Raw genomic sequence first — 17,463 nt, 5'->3', positions numbered from 1 at the left:
GAGGACAAATTTTGAATGCTAGAATGCACTATATTATAGGACGGATGGAGTAATTAAGATGGATTAGGATCTATCTTACAGAAGAAAGGATGATATTAATGTAAAGTAGGGGCCGACAGAGTGGGTGTATCTTTGCTGTGTGCCTGCATGTGAGAACCCCGTCAGCAATCGAAAGGCAGGACGCAGCAAGCACTCGTGGCGCTCTACTTGAGGCTGAGACTTATCCATAATTCATAGGAAAACTTAGCCTTTGGATTCCACTTATGATGATTGATGCAATTCTAAAGTTATTAGCCCGCATGATGGATGGGTGGATGAACATCCCATCCGTGGCTAGCGGCGCGCCGTCACCTGAGTGGACGCACGCACGCAAACAAGGGCGGATGATCTGGCGTGGATGCTGTTGGCCTGTTGCTGCTTTGCTAGCTCGGAATGGTTTCGCTCTGGAGCAGACACAAGCTAAAAGCAGGGCGGGAGGGCGATGTGTATGTGTATGTAGCTCGTGAGACGGGGAAACGAAGTTTGGTTGGAAGAGGAAAGGAAGCTGATGCGTGGATGGCCACCTGCTCGGAACGGCCGCCGCGCCCGCGCCGATAGATGCGGTGGCCGGTCGAACTCCCTCCCTATTCTTTCTTTGGAGCAGTTTGTGCCGCGTGCCTGTAATCGTCGACTTTAGCTCGGGGAGCTTCCGTTAGCTATCAGCCAGTTCTTGCTTCCCCACTTAGGCCCCGTTTCGTTTCTCCGGAATGAAGCCAAGCAAGAATTCCGGCCGGACTCGTTACTTTAATTTGTAGTATAGCTTTCACTAGCCGGATTGATTCCTCGCAACTATCCTAACCGAAGAGTCCTTAACCTGTATGCAATCGGCCTGTTCGCCGATAAGTTTTTGGGTTGATAAGCGATGCTGGTTCGTCGTGAGAGGAAAACACTGTACCCACGAACACGGTGAATACTCCTACTCGGTAAAGAAAGCTGCCTAAAAAGGGATTCTGCATCTGGCATTCCATTCTGCCGCAGCCCGCAAGGAATTGAAATTGAAAATAATTTGTGACTCGTCCATCTTTCGGCGACACCGGCGGCTCAGTTGATACGTGCGTGCCAGGAGTGGCCGCCGCGATCCTACCCGCAGGACTACCGCCAACATATCGTATCGCAAGAGAAAGCCAATGCCGTTTTCGTTTTCTTTGGCCGCTGCACCCACCGCCTCATCTCCAACGTCCTAATCGCGCGCTCGACCCTGCTCTGCTCATTTGCCTGCACCTGGCGCTGCTGTGCGTATAAAGCCAGAGGAGCCTCAGCTTCCAAGCTTCCCTCCCCGGCCCCTAGTGCAACATACCCACACGCCCCTGCTCCTCTCCGCGGTTGCCAGCCACCTGCTCGCTTCACCAAATTAATAAGCATTCCGATCGAGGCTTTCGTTTCGTCCGGGAGAAGCAAGCTAAAGGAAGGCGATAGGATCGGAGCCCATCGGGAAACGGGAGCTTCAGCCCGAGGTACGCCCATGGCTTCCCCCCATTTCTTGCGATCCTCATCGCCTGCCTGCTATTTGCTTTCTAGCTTCTCCTTTCCTCTCTTATTTATTTCTCGTCTGTGTAATTCCTCCTCCTCTTCTCTAGTTTAGTTCTGGGCATGCCGCATGTTTCCTTCCCCTCGCTTGCAACCTACTCTGTTTCCATTCAGCAGCTCTTAGGTTCTTGCACTGCGCCTTCTTCGTTTATCGTTCGATCTCCTAGTGCTGCAATCCATGCACTGCCAGCGCTGATCACACCACACTGGCTGCTGCCTTGCCGAACCGCAAATCAAATCAGATGAATTTTTCCTTATCTTCTCTGGCCCGGTAACAACCACCATGCTGGCAAGGCTACTTCATCTTCTTCATTCCATAGGCAAGGCAACAGTCACTGCTCACAAACTACTTCGATTAGGTGTTTTAGTTCACCAACCCCATCTGGAATAGACGGACGCATGGGTCCTCACCTTCACTCAGCCTGAGTGACACTTGGGCGATGCTCTTGGCCAGATACTGACACCAGAAGAGTCTGCATAGCATATCAGCAGCGAGTTCCGGTCCGTATTCGCATCTCAATTATTTCCTTCCTTCTTTCGCTTCCCCTGTGACGTCGCACATACTGCGCCGTGCGCTGACAGTGATACATACACGTTGCTGTTGGATTGTGGTTGCTTCCGCTTCCACCTCTGCATGGAACTCGAAACATCTGCAACCTAACCTGCCTATGATCTTGACACGCGCTGTCTCACTAGCTTAATTAGTCTTTAATAGTAGCATGTTTTGGTGTCACACGACTCTCTACACAACTGCCCTGCTCTCTTCGTTTCAAATTCTAATCCATAAATGTCGATGTTATTTTCTATAAAATTGTTCACAAACTTTTTTTTTGACTTGCTCCAAATCTAGAATTGCATTTTTCTTGGATGGAGGGAGTAGAACTTTCCTAGCTTTTGAAACAGTCTACAAACGTACATCACTGCAGATAATATCAAATTCTCTATTAAATATGTTTTCCAAGTTCATGTATTTGAACTTGTAGATGTTAATTTTTTATTTTTAACAAGATTTCGAGATTTTTGACATAAGTTGATTCTAAAAAATAAACTGTAATCGGAGAAAGCATAAAATTTCATAGGATACACACGTAAGTCAAATGGCTGCTTTTATCTGGTTGCCATCAGAAAGTAAATACTATTCCTTAAGTTCCAAGGTACATGCAATTTTAATTTTGTTTTAGGTCAGACTTCTAATTTGATCAATTTTTTAGAAAAATATATTAATATCTGCAATATGAAATATATACACTATTAGTACATGTTTCATGTTAAATTCAACAAAACTCATTTCATTCTGTAATAGATATTGATGTATTCTCTTATTACTTGGTTAAATTTTGAGTTAAAATTAAAATATTGTATATTCTTCAACAGAGGAGTATATATTTTTCAGTTATCTCAGCATTGAACTCTGAATACCGTCGAGCTGACAATTTCAGTTATCGGAGGAGTCGCTAGCACAACCCAAGGCCTTCGCTTGCACATCTTGGGGGGTGCGAGGATGTTGCAGAAACGATGGAAGGGATGCATCTTCTTCTTCTCCCTCGCCTTCCTTCTCTGCAACGCATCAGGTATGTATGTTACGTTCTACGCAGGTTTTGACGCCTTTTCCCCTCGAGTCTTCAGTGGCACCGGGTTCCTTCCTCACTTTTCTTTCTTTATCCTTTTCTGTCATCCCTAAAAACGACTTTCTTTTGTGTCCCCAAAGATGCTTTACTTCGCTAGAAATGCATGCATGTCATGTATGCCGATAACTGAATAAAGTGTAGAGGATTGCAAGGGGCCTTTTTTTTTCATAAGCTACAAAGGGGTAGGGATATGCTTGTGCCTTTTACACCCTTTCCATGCCTTATCTCGAGTCAACAAAGGCGTAAGGACACTTGTGCCATGCCCAAGTTTATCTGAACGATCTTCTCACTATTATCTCGTTTTATAAAATCAATGATGCTGTTTGGCACGTGTAACCAGTAATTAATTTCGTCTAAAATTCTGCTCTGAAATACTGAAGTCTGAATTACAGTGTATTGGGATGCATTGCTATTTGGGCTAAAGCCGGATTTACTTATATTACAGTACAAATTTCTATTTTTCACAAACCCGCAGGTGTAGTACTGATGATGGCTTCAGAAAACTCTCCGTCGGAGTTCGCCAAGATCGTTCAGTCTAAGCAGACAAGGCAAGCTCGCGTGTGCGGAGCCGACCCTCAGCTGCTGAGCTCCCTGGCAGGCATCGACGACGCAGAGGTGATGGTCACCATCCCCAACGAGCAGCTGGAGCACGTGGCCGAGTTCCAGGAGGAGGCCGACCTCTGGGTCGCCGCCAACGTCGCGCGGTTCCTCCCTGCGACCAGGATCACGCACGTCCTGGCGGGCGACGACGTGCTGCTGGCGAGCTCCCCGGGCAGCAGCGCCTACTTCCTGGTTCCGGCGATGGTCAACCTCCGTTCGGCCCTCGCCGCCGCGGGCTTCGGCGGACGCGTCAAGGTGTCCAGCGCGCTGTCCGGCGAGGCGCTGGCCGACCCGGCGTGGTCGGGCGTCGTGGCCCACGTCCTGCGGTTCCTCGAGTCGTCCGGCTCGCCGCTGTTCCTCAAGTCGCGCCCGTCGGAGGCCAGCGACGCCAAGGTCGACTCCGCGTACGCCGCGATGCGCGCGCTGGGCGTCTCGCGCGTCCCCGTGATCGCGGCGGACCTCGCGGCCGCCGGCGGCGTGGTGGTGGTGCCGTACTACTACTACGGATACGGCTACGGCTACCCGGGTGCGGGTGGTCAGCGGCGGTCGCTGGCGACGGGGACGTTCTGCGTGGCGCTGCAGAACGCGGACCCGGCGGCGCTGCAGGCTGGGCTCAACTTTGCGTGCGGGCCGGGACACGCCGACTGCTCCGCCATCCAGCCCGGCGGCGCCTGCTACCAGCAGAACAACCTGCCGGCGCTCGCGTCCTACGCCTACAACGACTACTACCAGAAGATGGCCAGCACCGGCGCCACCTGCTCCTTCAACGGCACTGCCACCACCACCACCAATGACCCAAGTATTTTTCTTTTCCTTTTTACCTCAAGAGATTGAGCAGTGTTCGTGAGCACTGATTAACGCCTTCGTGTGACTGCTCGTTTCAGGTTCAGGCTCTTGCGTTTTCGAGGGAAGGTGAGCACGGTTTATATCAAACTCTGCAATTTCTGCAAGCACCAGTTCTGTTATGTTCTGCCAACCACTCGGAACGCTTGCTAGACTGACAGTCTGACGTGATCTCGTTTTCTTGGCACGCGTTGCGGTTTCAGCTCCACGGCGGGAGGCTCCAACTCGAGCGTGCCGGTGGGCGCGAGCCCGCCGACCAGCCTCTCCCCTCCGACGGGCTTCACGCCTCCAGTCGGCTCCACCCCCCCGCCGTCGTCGGAGTTCACCCCTCCGTCCGGCTTCACCCCGCCAGCTGGAGGCGGCTTTGGACCCGGATTCGGCACCCCGCCGGGTTCCTTCAATGGCACCGGGTCGTTCGGGCCGAGCGGCACGCTCAACCCTTACAACGGCGTGTCCCGTGGGTTGTCTCGCGCCGGCTTGACGGCTCTGTCCGCCGCTGCCGTCGCCGTTCTTCTTGTGTCCTTGGATGCGATGTGAATTACCGACGCAGATATCTGGATTATTACCTCTAGCAGAGACTAGACATCCCTTTTCTCTCGTGTCACAACATGTTCTTGATTATTGAGCTACTGGTCATGTAGATGCCAGTGTCAGATCAGATTTCTATTATGTATAGAAGTCGTAAATATGAAGCGAATATCTGTATGTATGTGAGTTGGGACAGTCAGGGTGCCTTGGTTCTGATGAGATGAGCGCATGGATATATGTATGTATGACGACACAAATCTTTAGTACAATGATAAATTACATTTTTACAGGTTTGGAATCAGAAATGTAGGATGTAGCATCCTGTTTTTTGCATCGATATGCCTACCCGTGACAGTTCAAACTTCAAAGTTCAAATTCAAACCGTGTGTGCAGGTGCGACAGCATGATCTCCTTGTCCCTGCTGGCCTTCAAACCTGAGCCACCTCCTGGCCCTGCACAGCCTCATGGCGCCGTGCAAGCCAACGCCGAGCGCCGTGAGCCCGCCGGCGAGCGCGAACACCCTCCACCCGGCCACGACGCACACGTACGCCAGGAACGCGGACGGCACCGCGCACATGGCCGCCAGCGCGGGCAGCGGGAGCGGCACGCGGTAGGGGCGCTTCAGGTCGGGCTGCCTGGCGCGCAGCCAGAGGAACGCCGCGAACTCCAGCAGCGTGCCCAGGCTGTAGAGGAAGTTGGCCGTGGAGACCACGTCGTCGAAGCTGAGGAAGGAGACGGCGAGCGTCACGGCCGTGGAGGCGGCGATGGCCACCCACGGGGTGCGCGACAGGGTGGCGCGGCGCGCGAACACCGCCGGGAGCAGGCCCAGCTCCGCCATGCCCAGCAGCTGGAACGCGCCGCTGCTCAGCTGGGCCTCGAACATGCCCACGGACGATAGAACAGCGCCGGCCTCGGTCCAGTACTTGAGCCATGGGCCTCCGATGATGCCTGCAACACGCGCACGCACCCAAGTTTCAGGCCTTGTGTATGATAGCGGGCCTACTACATGGGCCTCCATCGCCGGTCATGCAACTCTTGATTTGCCGACATTTTCAGATTGATTGAAATAGCGGTCACAGGTCATATACTGTTCATTGCGTTCTTTTTTTTACCCCTGTTTGTTTTTTGAGTGCTTTTCAGGAGAATCTCTATCATCTCGATGTCTCAGTTAGTTAAAAGGTATCTTTAATATTCCGTAGTACAAAATTCTTGACCAATAAGTTTTCTTTGTATATCACCACAAAAATGATTTTTTAATATGTTTATCTAAGCCGCAAACTACATGCATCACCGTACACATTAGCAAAAGTCCGTAACCCTAATGCAACGCAGGGGCATATATATATATATATATATATATATAGAACTACTATCCTGTAGCTGGCTACAGAATAACTTATTCTGTAGCCACTTTGAGTTATGATAATTACTATGTTAATTTATAAGATTATAGTAACTCCTTACTAAGTGGTTTAATATAACGTTATGGTAAATATCCCCATGTGTTATAGTAACCCAACTATCGTAAATATGTATTTATATTATGGTAAATTAGTATATAAAATTATAGTAAATGGAGGTGGCTACAGAATAACTTATTTTGTAGCCGGCTACTGAATAGCCTCTCCCTATATATATATATATATATATATATATATATATATATATAGTTACGAATAAAAACATTTTCTTACGTTTGCCTCCCACAAGATATTTTATATTAGAATAAATCTAAACCACATGGTCAAGAAAAAAGTTCACGAACCAGCACACAAAGTGAACCTTTTTTTTTTTTTTTACTTTTACAATGGGAAGTCAAAACTCCTACCTGTAGGTCACACGTGACATAACAGGTCCACTACCATTACGCTATATGCACGTTGACAGTGAAATGATTAGTAGTAATTTCTAAAAAAATGATTTCAACGTTGTTTGAACGCCGGCCCAATTTTTTTACAATTTGATCTTTTTTAAAGAAAATTTATGTTTAGCTCCTTGGGAGATGTAAACTCATCTTTGGACCATGGAGTCGGAGCCAGGACTCATGGCGCCGAGGTAACACGTCTCGGCGCCACAGATCTTGGCTCCGAGGTGCCTGGCCGAGCATAGCAGGGCATCTTAGGTGACGTTGACGTGGCTGGTACCTCGGCGCCAGAATACATGGCGCCGAGCATGGATTCAAAACCCATGGCCAAGTTTCCCTTGTCGAGGCTGCTTTCATTTCTTCCTCCTACCTCTCGGGTTCTTCCTCTCCTTAACCCGTCCAATCTCTTGAATCAACGAATTTGACCTTGGATACTTGGATTTGATCCATACATCTTCGCGAGCAAGGTATGCTCTCTCCCCTTATCATTTTTACGCATTGATTTGATATATATTACGTCTATTTTGCAACCCTAGATTAGGTGCCAGAGTGCGTGGCGCCGAGCTCGGCGCCAAGATCTGTGGCACCGACCTCGGTGCCATGTATTCTGGCGCCGAGGTACCGGTCACGTCAACGCCACCTAGGATGCCTTGCTGTGCTCGGCCAGGCACCTCGGAGCCAAGATCTGTGACGCCGAGACGTGTTACCTCGGTGCCATGAGTCCTGGCGCCGACCCTAGGGTTCAAAGATGAGTTTATGTCTCCAGAGGGCTAAACGTAAATTTTCTTAAAAAAAGTGCCAAATTATAAAAAATTGGGGAACGACGGCCATTATTATTATTTGATCTGAAGAACCGATGAGGTCACTTAGAGCCAACAAATTGCATTGGTCCAATCCATAGTTGACAACAAACAAGAACTGAACACAAGGAATCATTTTTGTCTCCAATAAACGACCAAACAGGAGAGTATATACGAAGACTCTGATTGCACATACATATATGAGCACTTATCCTATATTTTGCATGTCTGATTTTTTTATTGTTCAGAGGACATGCAATTTTGTTATTGTTTGGCTATAGAAAAAAAATTATAAGTTGTACCTTGTGAGTTGTTTCTTTTTAATTGTAATAGTTTATTGTGTAAGATTGTCGCTTGAAAATTTCAAAAAAATTTAGGCACACAAAGTATATCAACTCCTTCAGTTTGTACGTACCGGCAGCATCGGCCAGGTAGCCGTTCGCCCACGTGTCCGGCGGCGCGTCCGTGGCGCCGGTCGCTGCCATGAGCGGCAGCAGGTAGCTGGCAGCGATGAGCACGACTGCCACGGCCAGCGCCCGGCGAAACGTGCGCTCCGGCCGCTCCACCTCGCCGGCCATGGTGCTGGCGCTGTCCCAGTAGTTGAGGTTCCAGAAGAGCGTGTTGAAGAAGAGGCGCCAGTCCTTGCTCCCCTCCACCTGCACCGTCCACCGCCGCGGCCGCATCTTGGGCACGGCTATCCCGGTCATGAGCACGAACGGCGCCAGGGACACGAGCCCCAGCACGACGGCGCCCCACCCAACGATGCTCAGGCCGGTGTAGTTGACGAAGGACAGGAACAGGGTCATGCCGACCACCGTGCCCGTGCGCGTCCTGCCGCCCGTGCCGGCGGCCACGGCGGGGATGACCCGGCCCAGGTAGTCGGCGACGAGCGCCGGGTACGCGGCGATGTTGATGACGCAGCTGAGGTACTTCCACGTGCCGAGCAGCGAGCCGGCGAACGGGCCGAAGGCGAGGTCGGCCCACCGGACGAAGCCGCCGTTGCCGGGGAGCGCGGCGGAGAGCTCGGCCGTGACGAGCGACTCCGGGACGCCCCACGCGAAGGGGAAGACGAGGAAGCCGAGGAGTGTGAAGAGCGGGCCCGCTGCGCGGACCGCCCGCTCGGAGCCGTACGGACCGCCGGCCACCTCGAAGTAGATGAGGAAGATGAGCGGGAGCACCGTCAGCTTGCTGCTGCTCCGGTGGTGGTGGTGATGGTGGCCGCCGCCTTGCACGGCGCCGTGGCGACCTTGCGCCGCCTGTTGCTGCTCGTCTTGCGACGTGTGATCTTTCACGATGGTGCCATCTTCTGGTGGCAGTGGTAGTTCTTGTTGCTGTTGGCGTTGCGACGGCAGCTTTGTTATTTGGATCTCCTGGTTCATGGTGACTGGTGAGAGCCTCGGTACTCTAGAGAGCTAGCGGAGCAAGTGTGCTGAGCGTTCATGCGGGCATAGTGCGTACTAGGAAACAGGCGCGGCGTTGCCGCGCGCCTCCCTGTGTCATGCCAGCCTGTGATACGTGAGTCCATCCGAAGATGATCAGTGTGTTGCCTAGCCTCGTGCCTCAACGAGTTGGAGCAAACTGACCCATGAATATTTGTCACGTTTGAAATAAGCTGATGATGTCTTGTTTGACGCATACTTACATGAAACCAAGATCGAAAGTATGATAGCAGTTTGTTCAATAATAAGAAGATATAAGATTCATTTACATTAATTACTCATATTCAGGCATAGTTAAATCATTTTCCATTATCAACGCTGAGTAATTTCTATGTAAAAGCAAACTTATGGCCTTAGCTAGGTTGCTAGCCATTCAATTATCATCATTCAAACAAAAGAAGGTCCACAAAACATGAAGTTATAATATGAGAAATCACATGTGAAACATAGTCTCCCTGTAAACCAACTATTGGCCCAAAAAAAATCACGGAAAAAATAAGACAGGAGGATATATTGAGCAAAGATATTACTATGTTCTAACAATTAGAGAATATATTCAGCAAAGATAGTACTGTGTTCTAATAATTAGTATCGTTGTAGTAGTTATATTGTAATTTAGGCCATCAAAACCTAGTTTTAATTTTACTGTGCCTTTGGAGTCTGGAACAATCAACAGAACTACATGCATAGTCAAAATTGGGAAATAACAAAAAGGTAAACACCATCATAATTTGATGAAATTTAAGATATTCATCTAGAGAAGCACAACAGTATTGATCTCAGCATTAGTACTATAGGAACATACAAAGGTGACCCAATAAAATATGAGATGGCATATAGTGAAAGTGATGATTTAGCAAAGCTTTCGTATGTTGCAAATAAAAATTAACATGAGTATACAATCAGTAGAAAGGCAAGGTAATTCCATGGTATTGTGTTAGTCATATAAACAATTTTCATATAAACTCCAGAATCTCCAAGTTTCATATAGTTTATTTGAAATTTTGAAAATGGGCAACAACAGTCATAGACGTGGTTATTTAAGACTACAAGCACCTGCCTGTATTTTAACCGGTGGCAATAATCTTTTGCTTGATCTAGTTTGTCAAATATTATCCAGATGCTAACTGAGATTGGGAATATGAATATATGAAAGTAAATGATTAAAATAATTCAACATGTGAAATGGATATAGAGGGAGAAACTAAATCGCTAATGCTAAACTGTTTACACCAAAATTTGGTAAGCTTTTTCTAGAAAGGAAGAAATCGGTCGATGATATCGAAAGCAAGAAAGATCTCCTAATTGATGTATATTTACGAGCCGACCGGGAAATATTCTCTAGTACATTTTCGGAGAAGCCTCACGTACGAGACCTCTTCACGTGAAGCAGTGAAGGAGATATCGTTGGCAGGAAGTTGGATTTCGGCAAAATATCAAACAGCTAGCGTCACCTGTACATATTGGAGTGGGCAACCGGCAAGGCAAATAGAAAAGGATGAAAGCCCAAGTGCTATACGAACTTGGATACCAGCAAGATTAAAGCAGAGGAGATATACATGTATACGTGACCATTAGACTTGCATGTTTGGTTATTATGGGTATTCATGCAAGTGTGGTCGATTAATATATTTGGCCAGTTATATATGGTAAGACTCACGTGCAAGGCTAAACAGATCAACTAATGAAGAAGGAATATTTTAATATTGTTTGGCGGTTCTGCATAAGGAAATAAATCGACATATCTTTGGATAGAGACACGAAGCTTCCTAACTCCTAACTGCTCCCGTGATGATGATGCAAGATAAGTCCAATTAAAAATATACGCATATACGTAGAGGTGAAAGGAATATTATTTTATCGACGTCAGATGCCACATGATTATATTTACTTACGTGAGGAGAAAGGAAGGGAAGTCAAATCAGACCTGTGTTAAAATACATGGCAGCATGGTGTGGTTACAAACAAGATAGAGTTCGGAGGATTAATGTGCATGCATGTTGAGTCATTATATCTTAATTTTTTCTTTTATTTATATATATTTTTAGGCAAGTTCCTTCAGGACTCTTATCCGTCCAAGGTATAAATATAAACACCCGGTCATTGTAAAAAAAGAAGCAGACACTCAATCAATACAATCTTCTCGGCTTTTACCATCGCATTAGGAGTAGGAGCACTATAGATCTAGGCGAGTTCTTCAGCAAATAGGGCTGCATCGACTGATCGACCTTCAGCTTGCTTGTGAGTACCGTCACGACTTGTATTGTGCTTGTAAAGTTGCATCAGCTGATTGATCTTTTATGAACCATAATATAAGTTAGTTATCGATCTGTATCGTAGTTTGTAAGACTGCATCAGCTGATTGATCTCTTACGAATCATAATATAGATCAAAGTTGTCGATCTTGTGTTAAATAACTTGTTGTTTAATACAATATCACCGGTTATCGAATCTGCTAAGATTAGTAAGATTTTTCTTGCTGTTTTTGGTTGATTTACCAGTTATCGATCTTGTTATAATTAATATTTTATTAATTATAATAAATTATCTGATTGAGATATAGATAGATCGTCATCATATCATCTTAATTGGTCGTCCTTTGATCTGGTCACGCTTTAAATCTTAAAATCGATGGCTTAATTTCGCTAGATCGGTTATTTTATCTCTATTCTAATCAAACATAGTATGCATCTAAAGTTATGTTTCAATCTTGAATAATCTCGCTAGTTAATGAGATCTAATCTAATGACAATACCATAGCTGTATGGATCCAGTCGAACCTCACTAGTAAGACTTTAGATTAGAGATTATCGATTAGTGGTCTTGTTCATGTTCGAGATATGTACTCTGTTTATGTGCTATGACTGCATCGGCTATTTTAGCCGATTTGCCTATACTCTCACGTATATAGCATGTTTTTATGAATATGTCAACATATAGATGTTTTTATAGATTCTTTGGTTTTAGTTTGTTATCATTACCAAAGCTGCATTGATCCGATCGAACCTCACTGTTGATGATAATAGATTAGATCCAAACTATTTATAGATTCATTTATATTAGACAGTCGATTTGTTCGCATGTTATACTATTTTCATCAAACTTATCGGTTCGACGCTTTATATTGATCATGTTCCATTTAGCCGATGATGTTTTCTTATATCGCTTCTTATGGATACGCCGGATATCGACTATTTAGTCGATAGCCTTATTGAATCGGCTATGTAGCCGTATATTTGGAACTGTCTGGTGCGACGCCAACATGTTCCACCTTAATTTACTGATAAGATTTTCCCTCCTCGTCAATTGTAGGTTAAATTGACTGGTACGTCGTTGGGTTTTTAGAATCAACTGGTTTTGTGTTGAAGCCAGGCAGATCTCTGGTCTCGTTCCACTCAGATCTTCTGGCTTACTATGTGTTGATCACATCGCCACATTTTTGTGTCAACACGCTTTTTGGCACGCCCGATGAGGCCACAATTGTTTGATTAGAAGTCGGTCGAAATTGATCATTATGCTGAATCTCCAGGACTGTTTTGAGAACATCATCTATATCGCTAAGATTTGCCACTACACGAAGCTTGAAAGCTAATCTTGCTGTACGTGTCATCTGTATAGGGTTGGTTGTGGCGTGTGTCAACACATTGACACTCTGCTGCTCCCGCACCCCGCCGCTCGGAGAATTATTATGCTGTTTGGCTAAGGAGTATAGAGATAGCTGGATGAATGATCAAGAAGCAACCCATGGAATGTTACTAGAGTGCTGCGTGCTGCACTAAATCAGAAATCTATCGAGCATAATTTATAGAGTTAAATGCAACACTAGTCCATCAACTTGTACCGAAGTTTCACTTAGGTCCATCAACTCTGAAAGTGGATTTTTGGGTCCATCATCTTTGTCAGTGGCGCATTCCTGGGCCATACCGCTTTGTTCTAGTTTTTTTAACCGACATGGCTGTCCATGTGGCGTCTAGGGTGGATCAATAAGCATCTGCTCATCACGTGAGGGTGGAGGGCATTGGGTAAAATTGTAGGCAGCCCCTCTAGACTTTTCTGCTTCCAGTTCTTTCCCCACTCGTCTTGTCGTCAAGGAGATGCAGCTCGAAGGGGTAGGAGAGACCGCGGGCGTGGCGAGCGGTGGCCGTCGGCGAGCGGCGCTGATTCACCACCGAGTTCGGATCCGATCCACCTCCCGCTTGTGCCTTCCTACGCTGATCTCGCAGAATCCAGAAGATGGTGGCTACATTGCGTAGAAAAGGGGATGCACCGCCCCAATACGGTAAGTACTATATCGATGCCCAAATCCTTGGATTCAGTGGTTGTAGATTGTTGTTCTCTGGCTGTGCTTGAGCTTAGATACGAAAAATCATGATTTTGTTGCTGTTAGGGTTTGTGATTTTTTTGAGGTGACGGGTTGGGGTTTTGTAGTGGGTTTTTCTGATGTGTTAGTACGTTCATAATATAGGTGATGATGATGAAGAATTCACGGTTGAGGTTCACCATGGTGGGTACTTTGTTGGTCAAGGTTCTGATAAAGCTTATGCTCATGAAAGGGTCAATTGGTTCGATCACTGTGAAGTAGCTACATGGTCTCCCCGGTGGTTTGATGAGTTAGCCTTTAAGTTGCATTACCCAAGGAATCCAGTAATGAAGGTCTATTGGTTGCTACCAGGACTGACTTTTGAACAAGGACTTAGAGAAATTAGTATAGATACAGACATAATTGTGATGGCTTTACTAGTGCACAGGGTTAAGAATTTTGTTCTGTATCTAGACCATGATGACACTATTAGTGGGCTAGATTGGGATGACCTAGTTGTAAACCCAATTGCATCCTTGCCCAAGGGTCTGAGCCCTCGCAATGTTGACAGAGTTCCTAGTAAAGAAGGTGAAAAGCTTCTAGAGTTCTATTGCGATCTAAGATCTCCCAGTGAGACTGATGATGACTCTGACTTCCATAACTCAGACTATGAAATTGATTAGGATGATGATGATTTGTCAGAAGATTGTGTGGATGACTAAGTGCCAGATGAGGGAGTTGCCACAGGCAAGAAGGTATAGAAAGGGAAGAAGGCACAGAAGGGCAAACAAATTCACAGTATTGTTGATGATATGTCAACTGATGATGAAGATTTGCAGCTGCCAGACTCAGATGGAGAAGGTGAAGGAGGCTTGAGGTTCATTAATTTTAGAGACCAGGACGTGGGCAATCCAATATTCAAGGTGGGTATGCTCTTTGAATCGGTTGAGGTACTTAGGAAGGCTGTCACTGAGTATAGTGTGAAGCAAAGAGTGGACATCTGGTTCTCAAGGAATGAGCAGAAGAGGTTGAAGGCACAGTGTGCAGATGGATGCCCTTGGTTGCTGTATGGATCAGTGGACAATAGGTCAAATGGAATGGTCATAAAAACCTACCAAGGTACCCACAACTGCCATAGGAAGTGGGTTGTCAAGAGGTGCACCTCTAGGTGGCTAGCAGAGAAGTACCTAGAATCATTCAGGGTTGACAAGAAGATGAGCATAGCAAACTTTGGAAGGGTTGTTCAAAAGGAGTGGAACCTAACTCCATCAAGGTCCAAGTTGCAAAGAGCTAGAAGGCTGGCCATGCAAACAGTTATGGGTGATGAGGTGGAGCAGTACAAGTTGTTATGGGATTATGGCAATGAGCTTAGAAAATCAAACCCTGGTACCTCTTTCTTTCTGACACTTGATGGCAATGTTTTCCTAAACGCTAAACGGTAAACAGTCGGTCACCTACCGTTTAGCCATTATTCGGGCAAAACGTCCCATTAAACGGGCTAAACAGCCAATTAAACGGGGTAAACGGGTGATTAAACAGAAACGGCGCACCACTGTGTAGCGTTTACACGGTGTGTAAACGGGCTAAACGACCGTTTAGGCGAACAGTGCTTGATGGTAACATCTTCAGTACACTATACTTGTCCTTAGATGCTTGCAAAAGGGGATTTTTGTCTGCTTGTAGGCCTCTGATATTTCTGGATGGCTGTCACATAAAAACTAAGTATGGGGGACATATTCTTACTACAGTAGGCATAGACCCCAATGACTGCATGTATCCAATCGCACTTGGAATTGTTGAGGTTGAATCACTTTCATCTTGGACATGGTTTCTAGAGACATTGAAGACAGATCTTGGTATTGCGAACACCTTTCCCTGGACCATAATGACAGACAAACAAAAGGTGATGACGACACTAGTTGCATCTATTTATTTCAAGTGCCACAATCAATTGCACTGCAATTCTAACCATCTTATTGCTATGCAGGGCCTCATTCCAGCAGTGCAAAAGGTGTTTCTAGAATCAGAGCACAGATTCTGTGTGAGGCACTTATACTCAAATTTCCAACAACACTTCAAAGGTGAGAATCTAAAAAACCAACTCTGGTCTTGTGCTAGATCTAGTTCAGTTCCTCAGTGGAACAGAAACATGGATAAGATGAGGACACTAGATAAAAAGGCTTATGAATGGCTAGAGAAGATGCCACCACAAACTTGGACTAGAGCATTTTTTAGTACCTTTCCAAAGTGTGATGTTCTTCTAAACAACATGTGTGAGGTTTTTAACAAATACATTCTGGAGGCAAGGGAAATGCCCATCCTAAGCATGCTTGAGCTGATCAAGGGTCAGCTGATGACAAGGCACTATACAAAGTAGAAGGAGGTGGGAGAAGAGTGGCTAGGACACACCTGTCCCAAGATTAGGAAGAAACTGAACAAGAACACAGAGTGGGCATCCACATGCTATGCTATGCCTTCTGGAGAAGGTATTTTCCAGGTTCAGGACAGAGACTACCAATTCATTGTGGATATCAAGGAGAAAAAGTGTGAATGCAGAAGATGGGACCTAACTGTAATTCCATGTGCACATGCCATTTCTTGTCTGAGGCATGAAAGAGTTGCACCTGAATCTGTGCTACCAGAATGCTACTCCACTACTTCCTACCTACTTGCTTATGGACAACATATAAGACCATGCAAGGACAAAAGTACATGGGACAAGGTGGCATCAACAGAAATACTTCCTCCTATTTATGACAAGAAGGTGGGCAGGCCTCCCAAGTCTAGAAAGAAGCAGCCACATGAGTTTCAAGGCCCCCAAGGTCCAAGATTGTCAAAACATGGTGTCACCATGCACTGCAGATATTGTGGAGATGCAGGCCATAATAAAAAGGGATGTACCTTGAGAAAGGCTGGTGTCCTGCCACCAAGGCAGACAAGCAATGCCCAACCAGAAGAACAAGCCCATCTAGGAGGACGCCAACCAGAAGAGATGGATGATGATGGGCCAATACAGAGCTAGGTCTATTAAATTTTTTTTGCCATGCTCTATGTGAAAGGGTACTTTGTGTACTGACATTTTTGTGCACACTATTGTATAGGTGGTTATGTGGTCAGACTCCACTATTCCTTTGATGAGCCAACTCAGTGCCACCATGGTATCACATATGGAACAAGAGGTCAGTCACCAGCCCATCTTAGCCTTTCAATAGCTATATTTCTAACTAAAATAATTTTATGTTGCAGTCAACCCAGAGCAGGATACAAGTGAACCAACCTCTCCCTGACTCAGCTTTCATTAGCTCTAACATTCCAGCAGCAAGACCTGTGCCTCTAACCACAATTTCCAAATCTGAGAGAAAAAGGATTGCAACCATGAAGGCACAAGAACTACACCTGCAGAAGAAGAAGGCTCCAACTGAAGCTGAAAACTAAATTCATGCATGTGTGATATGTAATCCTTTTGTAAAGCAGCAAAACACTGTCTGTTGCTTCCTTCTTTTGTGCAGCAGTAACTTAACTGCTAGCAGCTTTTGTATATCAGCCACTGCACTGCTAACTTTTGTTCAGCAGCTTACCTGATAGCTTTTGGATAGCAGCAACTCTAAGTGCTACCTAGATAGAATGGTTGGGGACAGCAGTAATGTGCATTGTCAGACTAATTTGCAGCAGTAATGTGCATTGTCAGACTAATTTGCTTGCTGGTTATGGTAGTATGCTGAAACATATGGTTTCATTCACAAATGATTTCAGTTACAATGACCTTGCTTTAGTTACAAACAACATTCATTCAGTTCTTTACAAGAATGACACACAACAGCAACAAAAGCACAAACAAGATACATAATAGGAGAAGGCAAGCAACTTTGCACAGGCCAACCAGCACTTTGCACAA

At 46.1% G+C, this 17,463-nt stretch overlaps 3 protein-coding genes across 3 annotated transcripts; 2 read left to right on the top strand and 1 right to left on the bottom strand.

Moving 5' to 3' along the window:
* Positions 1-1,297: 1,297 nt before the first annotated feature.
* LOC136544486 (glucan endo-1,3-beta-glucosidase 4-like) lies at positions 1,298-5,402 on the top strand. Its single transcript, XM_066536640.1, has 5 exons — positions 1,298-1,493; positions 3,006-3,137; positions 3,670-4,593; positions 4,679-4,706; positions 4,841-5,402. The coding sequence occupies exons 2-5, from the start codon at positions 3,068-3,070 to the stop codon at positions 5,172-5,174; spliced, it is 1,356 nt and encodes a 451-aa protein (XP_066392737.1). The 5' UTR covers positions 1,298-1,493; positions 3,006-3,067; the 3' UTR covers positions 5,175-5,402.
* Positions 5,403-5,531: 129 nt separating this feature from the next.
* Positions 5,532-9,416, bottom strand: LOC136544477 (probable polyamine transporter At3g13620). Its single transcript, XM_066536632.1, has 2 exons — positions 8,245-9,416; positions 5,532-6,113 (listed from the first exon to the last, which is right to left on the bottom strand). The coding sequence occupies exons 1-2, from the start codon at positions 9,206-9,208 to the stop codon at positions 5,542-5,544; spliced, it is 1,536 nt and encodes a 511-aa protein (XP_066392729.1). The 5' UTR covers positions 9,209-9,416; the 3' UTR covers positions 5,532-5,541.
* A 4,964-nt stretch (positions 9,417-14,380) lies between these two features.
* LOC136465769 (uncharacterized) lies at positions 14,381-17,003 on the top strand. The gene is made up of 6 exons (XM_066464378.1): positions 14,381-14,954; positions 15,404-15,471; positions 15,556-15,649; positions 16,055-16,332; positions 16,670-16,747; positions 16,815-17,003. Exons 1-6 carry the CDS (start codon positions 14,381-14,383, stop codon positions 17,001-17,003), a joined length of 1,281 nt encoding a protein of 426 aa, XP_066320475.1.
* Positions 17,004-17,463: the final 460 nt, after the last annotated feature.

The sequence above is a fragment of the Miscanthus floridulus genome, chromosome 1, assembly GCF_019320115.1.
Source record: "Miscanthus floridulus cultivar M001 chromosome 1, ASM1932011v1, whole genome shotgun sequence".
NCBI lineage: Eukaryota > Viridiplantae > Streptophyta > Magnoliopsida > Poales > Poaceae > Miscanthus > Miscanthus floridulus.
This window is presented reverse-complemented; position numbering and strand designations above follow the sequence as displayed.

What these genes read in the sequence shown, in the direction of transcription:
- LOC136544486 (XM_066536640.1), top strand. Translation starts at nt 3,068, where the DNA reads ATGTTGCAGAAACGATGGAAGGGATGCATCTTCTTCTTCTCCCTCGCC. An exon ending in CACCACCACCAATGACCCAA is followed by an intron (nt 4,594 to 4,678) that starts GTATTTTTCTTT and finishes TGCTCGTTTCAG; the next exon opens with GTTCAGGCTCTTGCGTTTTC. An exon ending in TCTTGCGTTTTCGAGGGAAG is followed by an intron (nt 4,707 to 4,840) that starts GTGAGCACGGTT and finishes TTGCGGTTTCAG; the next exon opens with CTCCACGGCGGGAGGCTCCA.
- LOC136544477 (XM_066536632.1), bottom strand. Translation starts at nt 9,208, where the DNA reads ATGAACCAGGAGATCCAAATAACAAAGCTGCCGTCGCAACGCCAACAG. An exon ending in CTACCTGGCCGATGCTGCCG is followed by an intron (nt 6,114 to 8,244) that starts GTACGTACAAAC and finishes CGCGTGTTGCAG; the next exon opens with GCATCATCGGAGGCCCATGG.
- LOC136465769 (XM_066464378.1), top strand. Translation starts at nt 14,381, where the DNA reads ATGTCAACTGATGATGAAGATTTGCAGCTGCCAGACTCAGATGGAGAA. An exon ending in GCTTAGAAAATCAAACCCTG is followed by an intron (nt 14,955 to 15,403) that starts GTACCTCTTTCT and finishes CATGGTTTCTAG; the next exon opens with AGACATTGAAGACAGATCTT. An exon ending in TAATGACAGACAAACAAAAG is followed by an intron (nt 15,472 to 15,555) that starts GTGATGACGACA and finishes ATTGCTATGCAG; the next exon opens with GGCCTCATTCCAGCAGTGCA.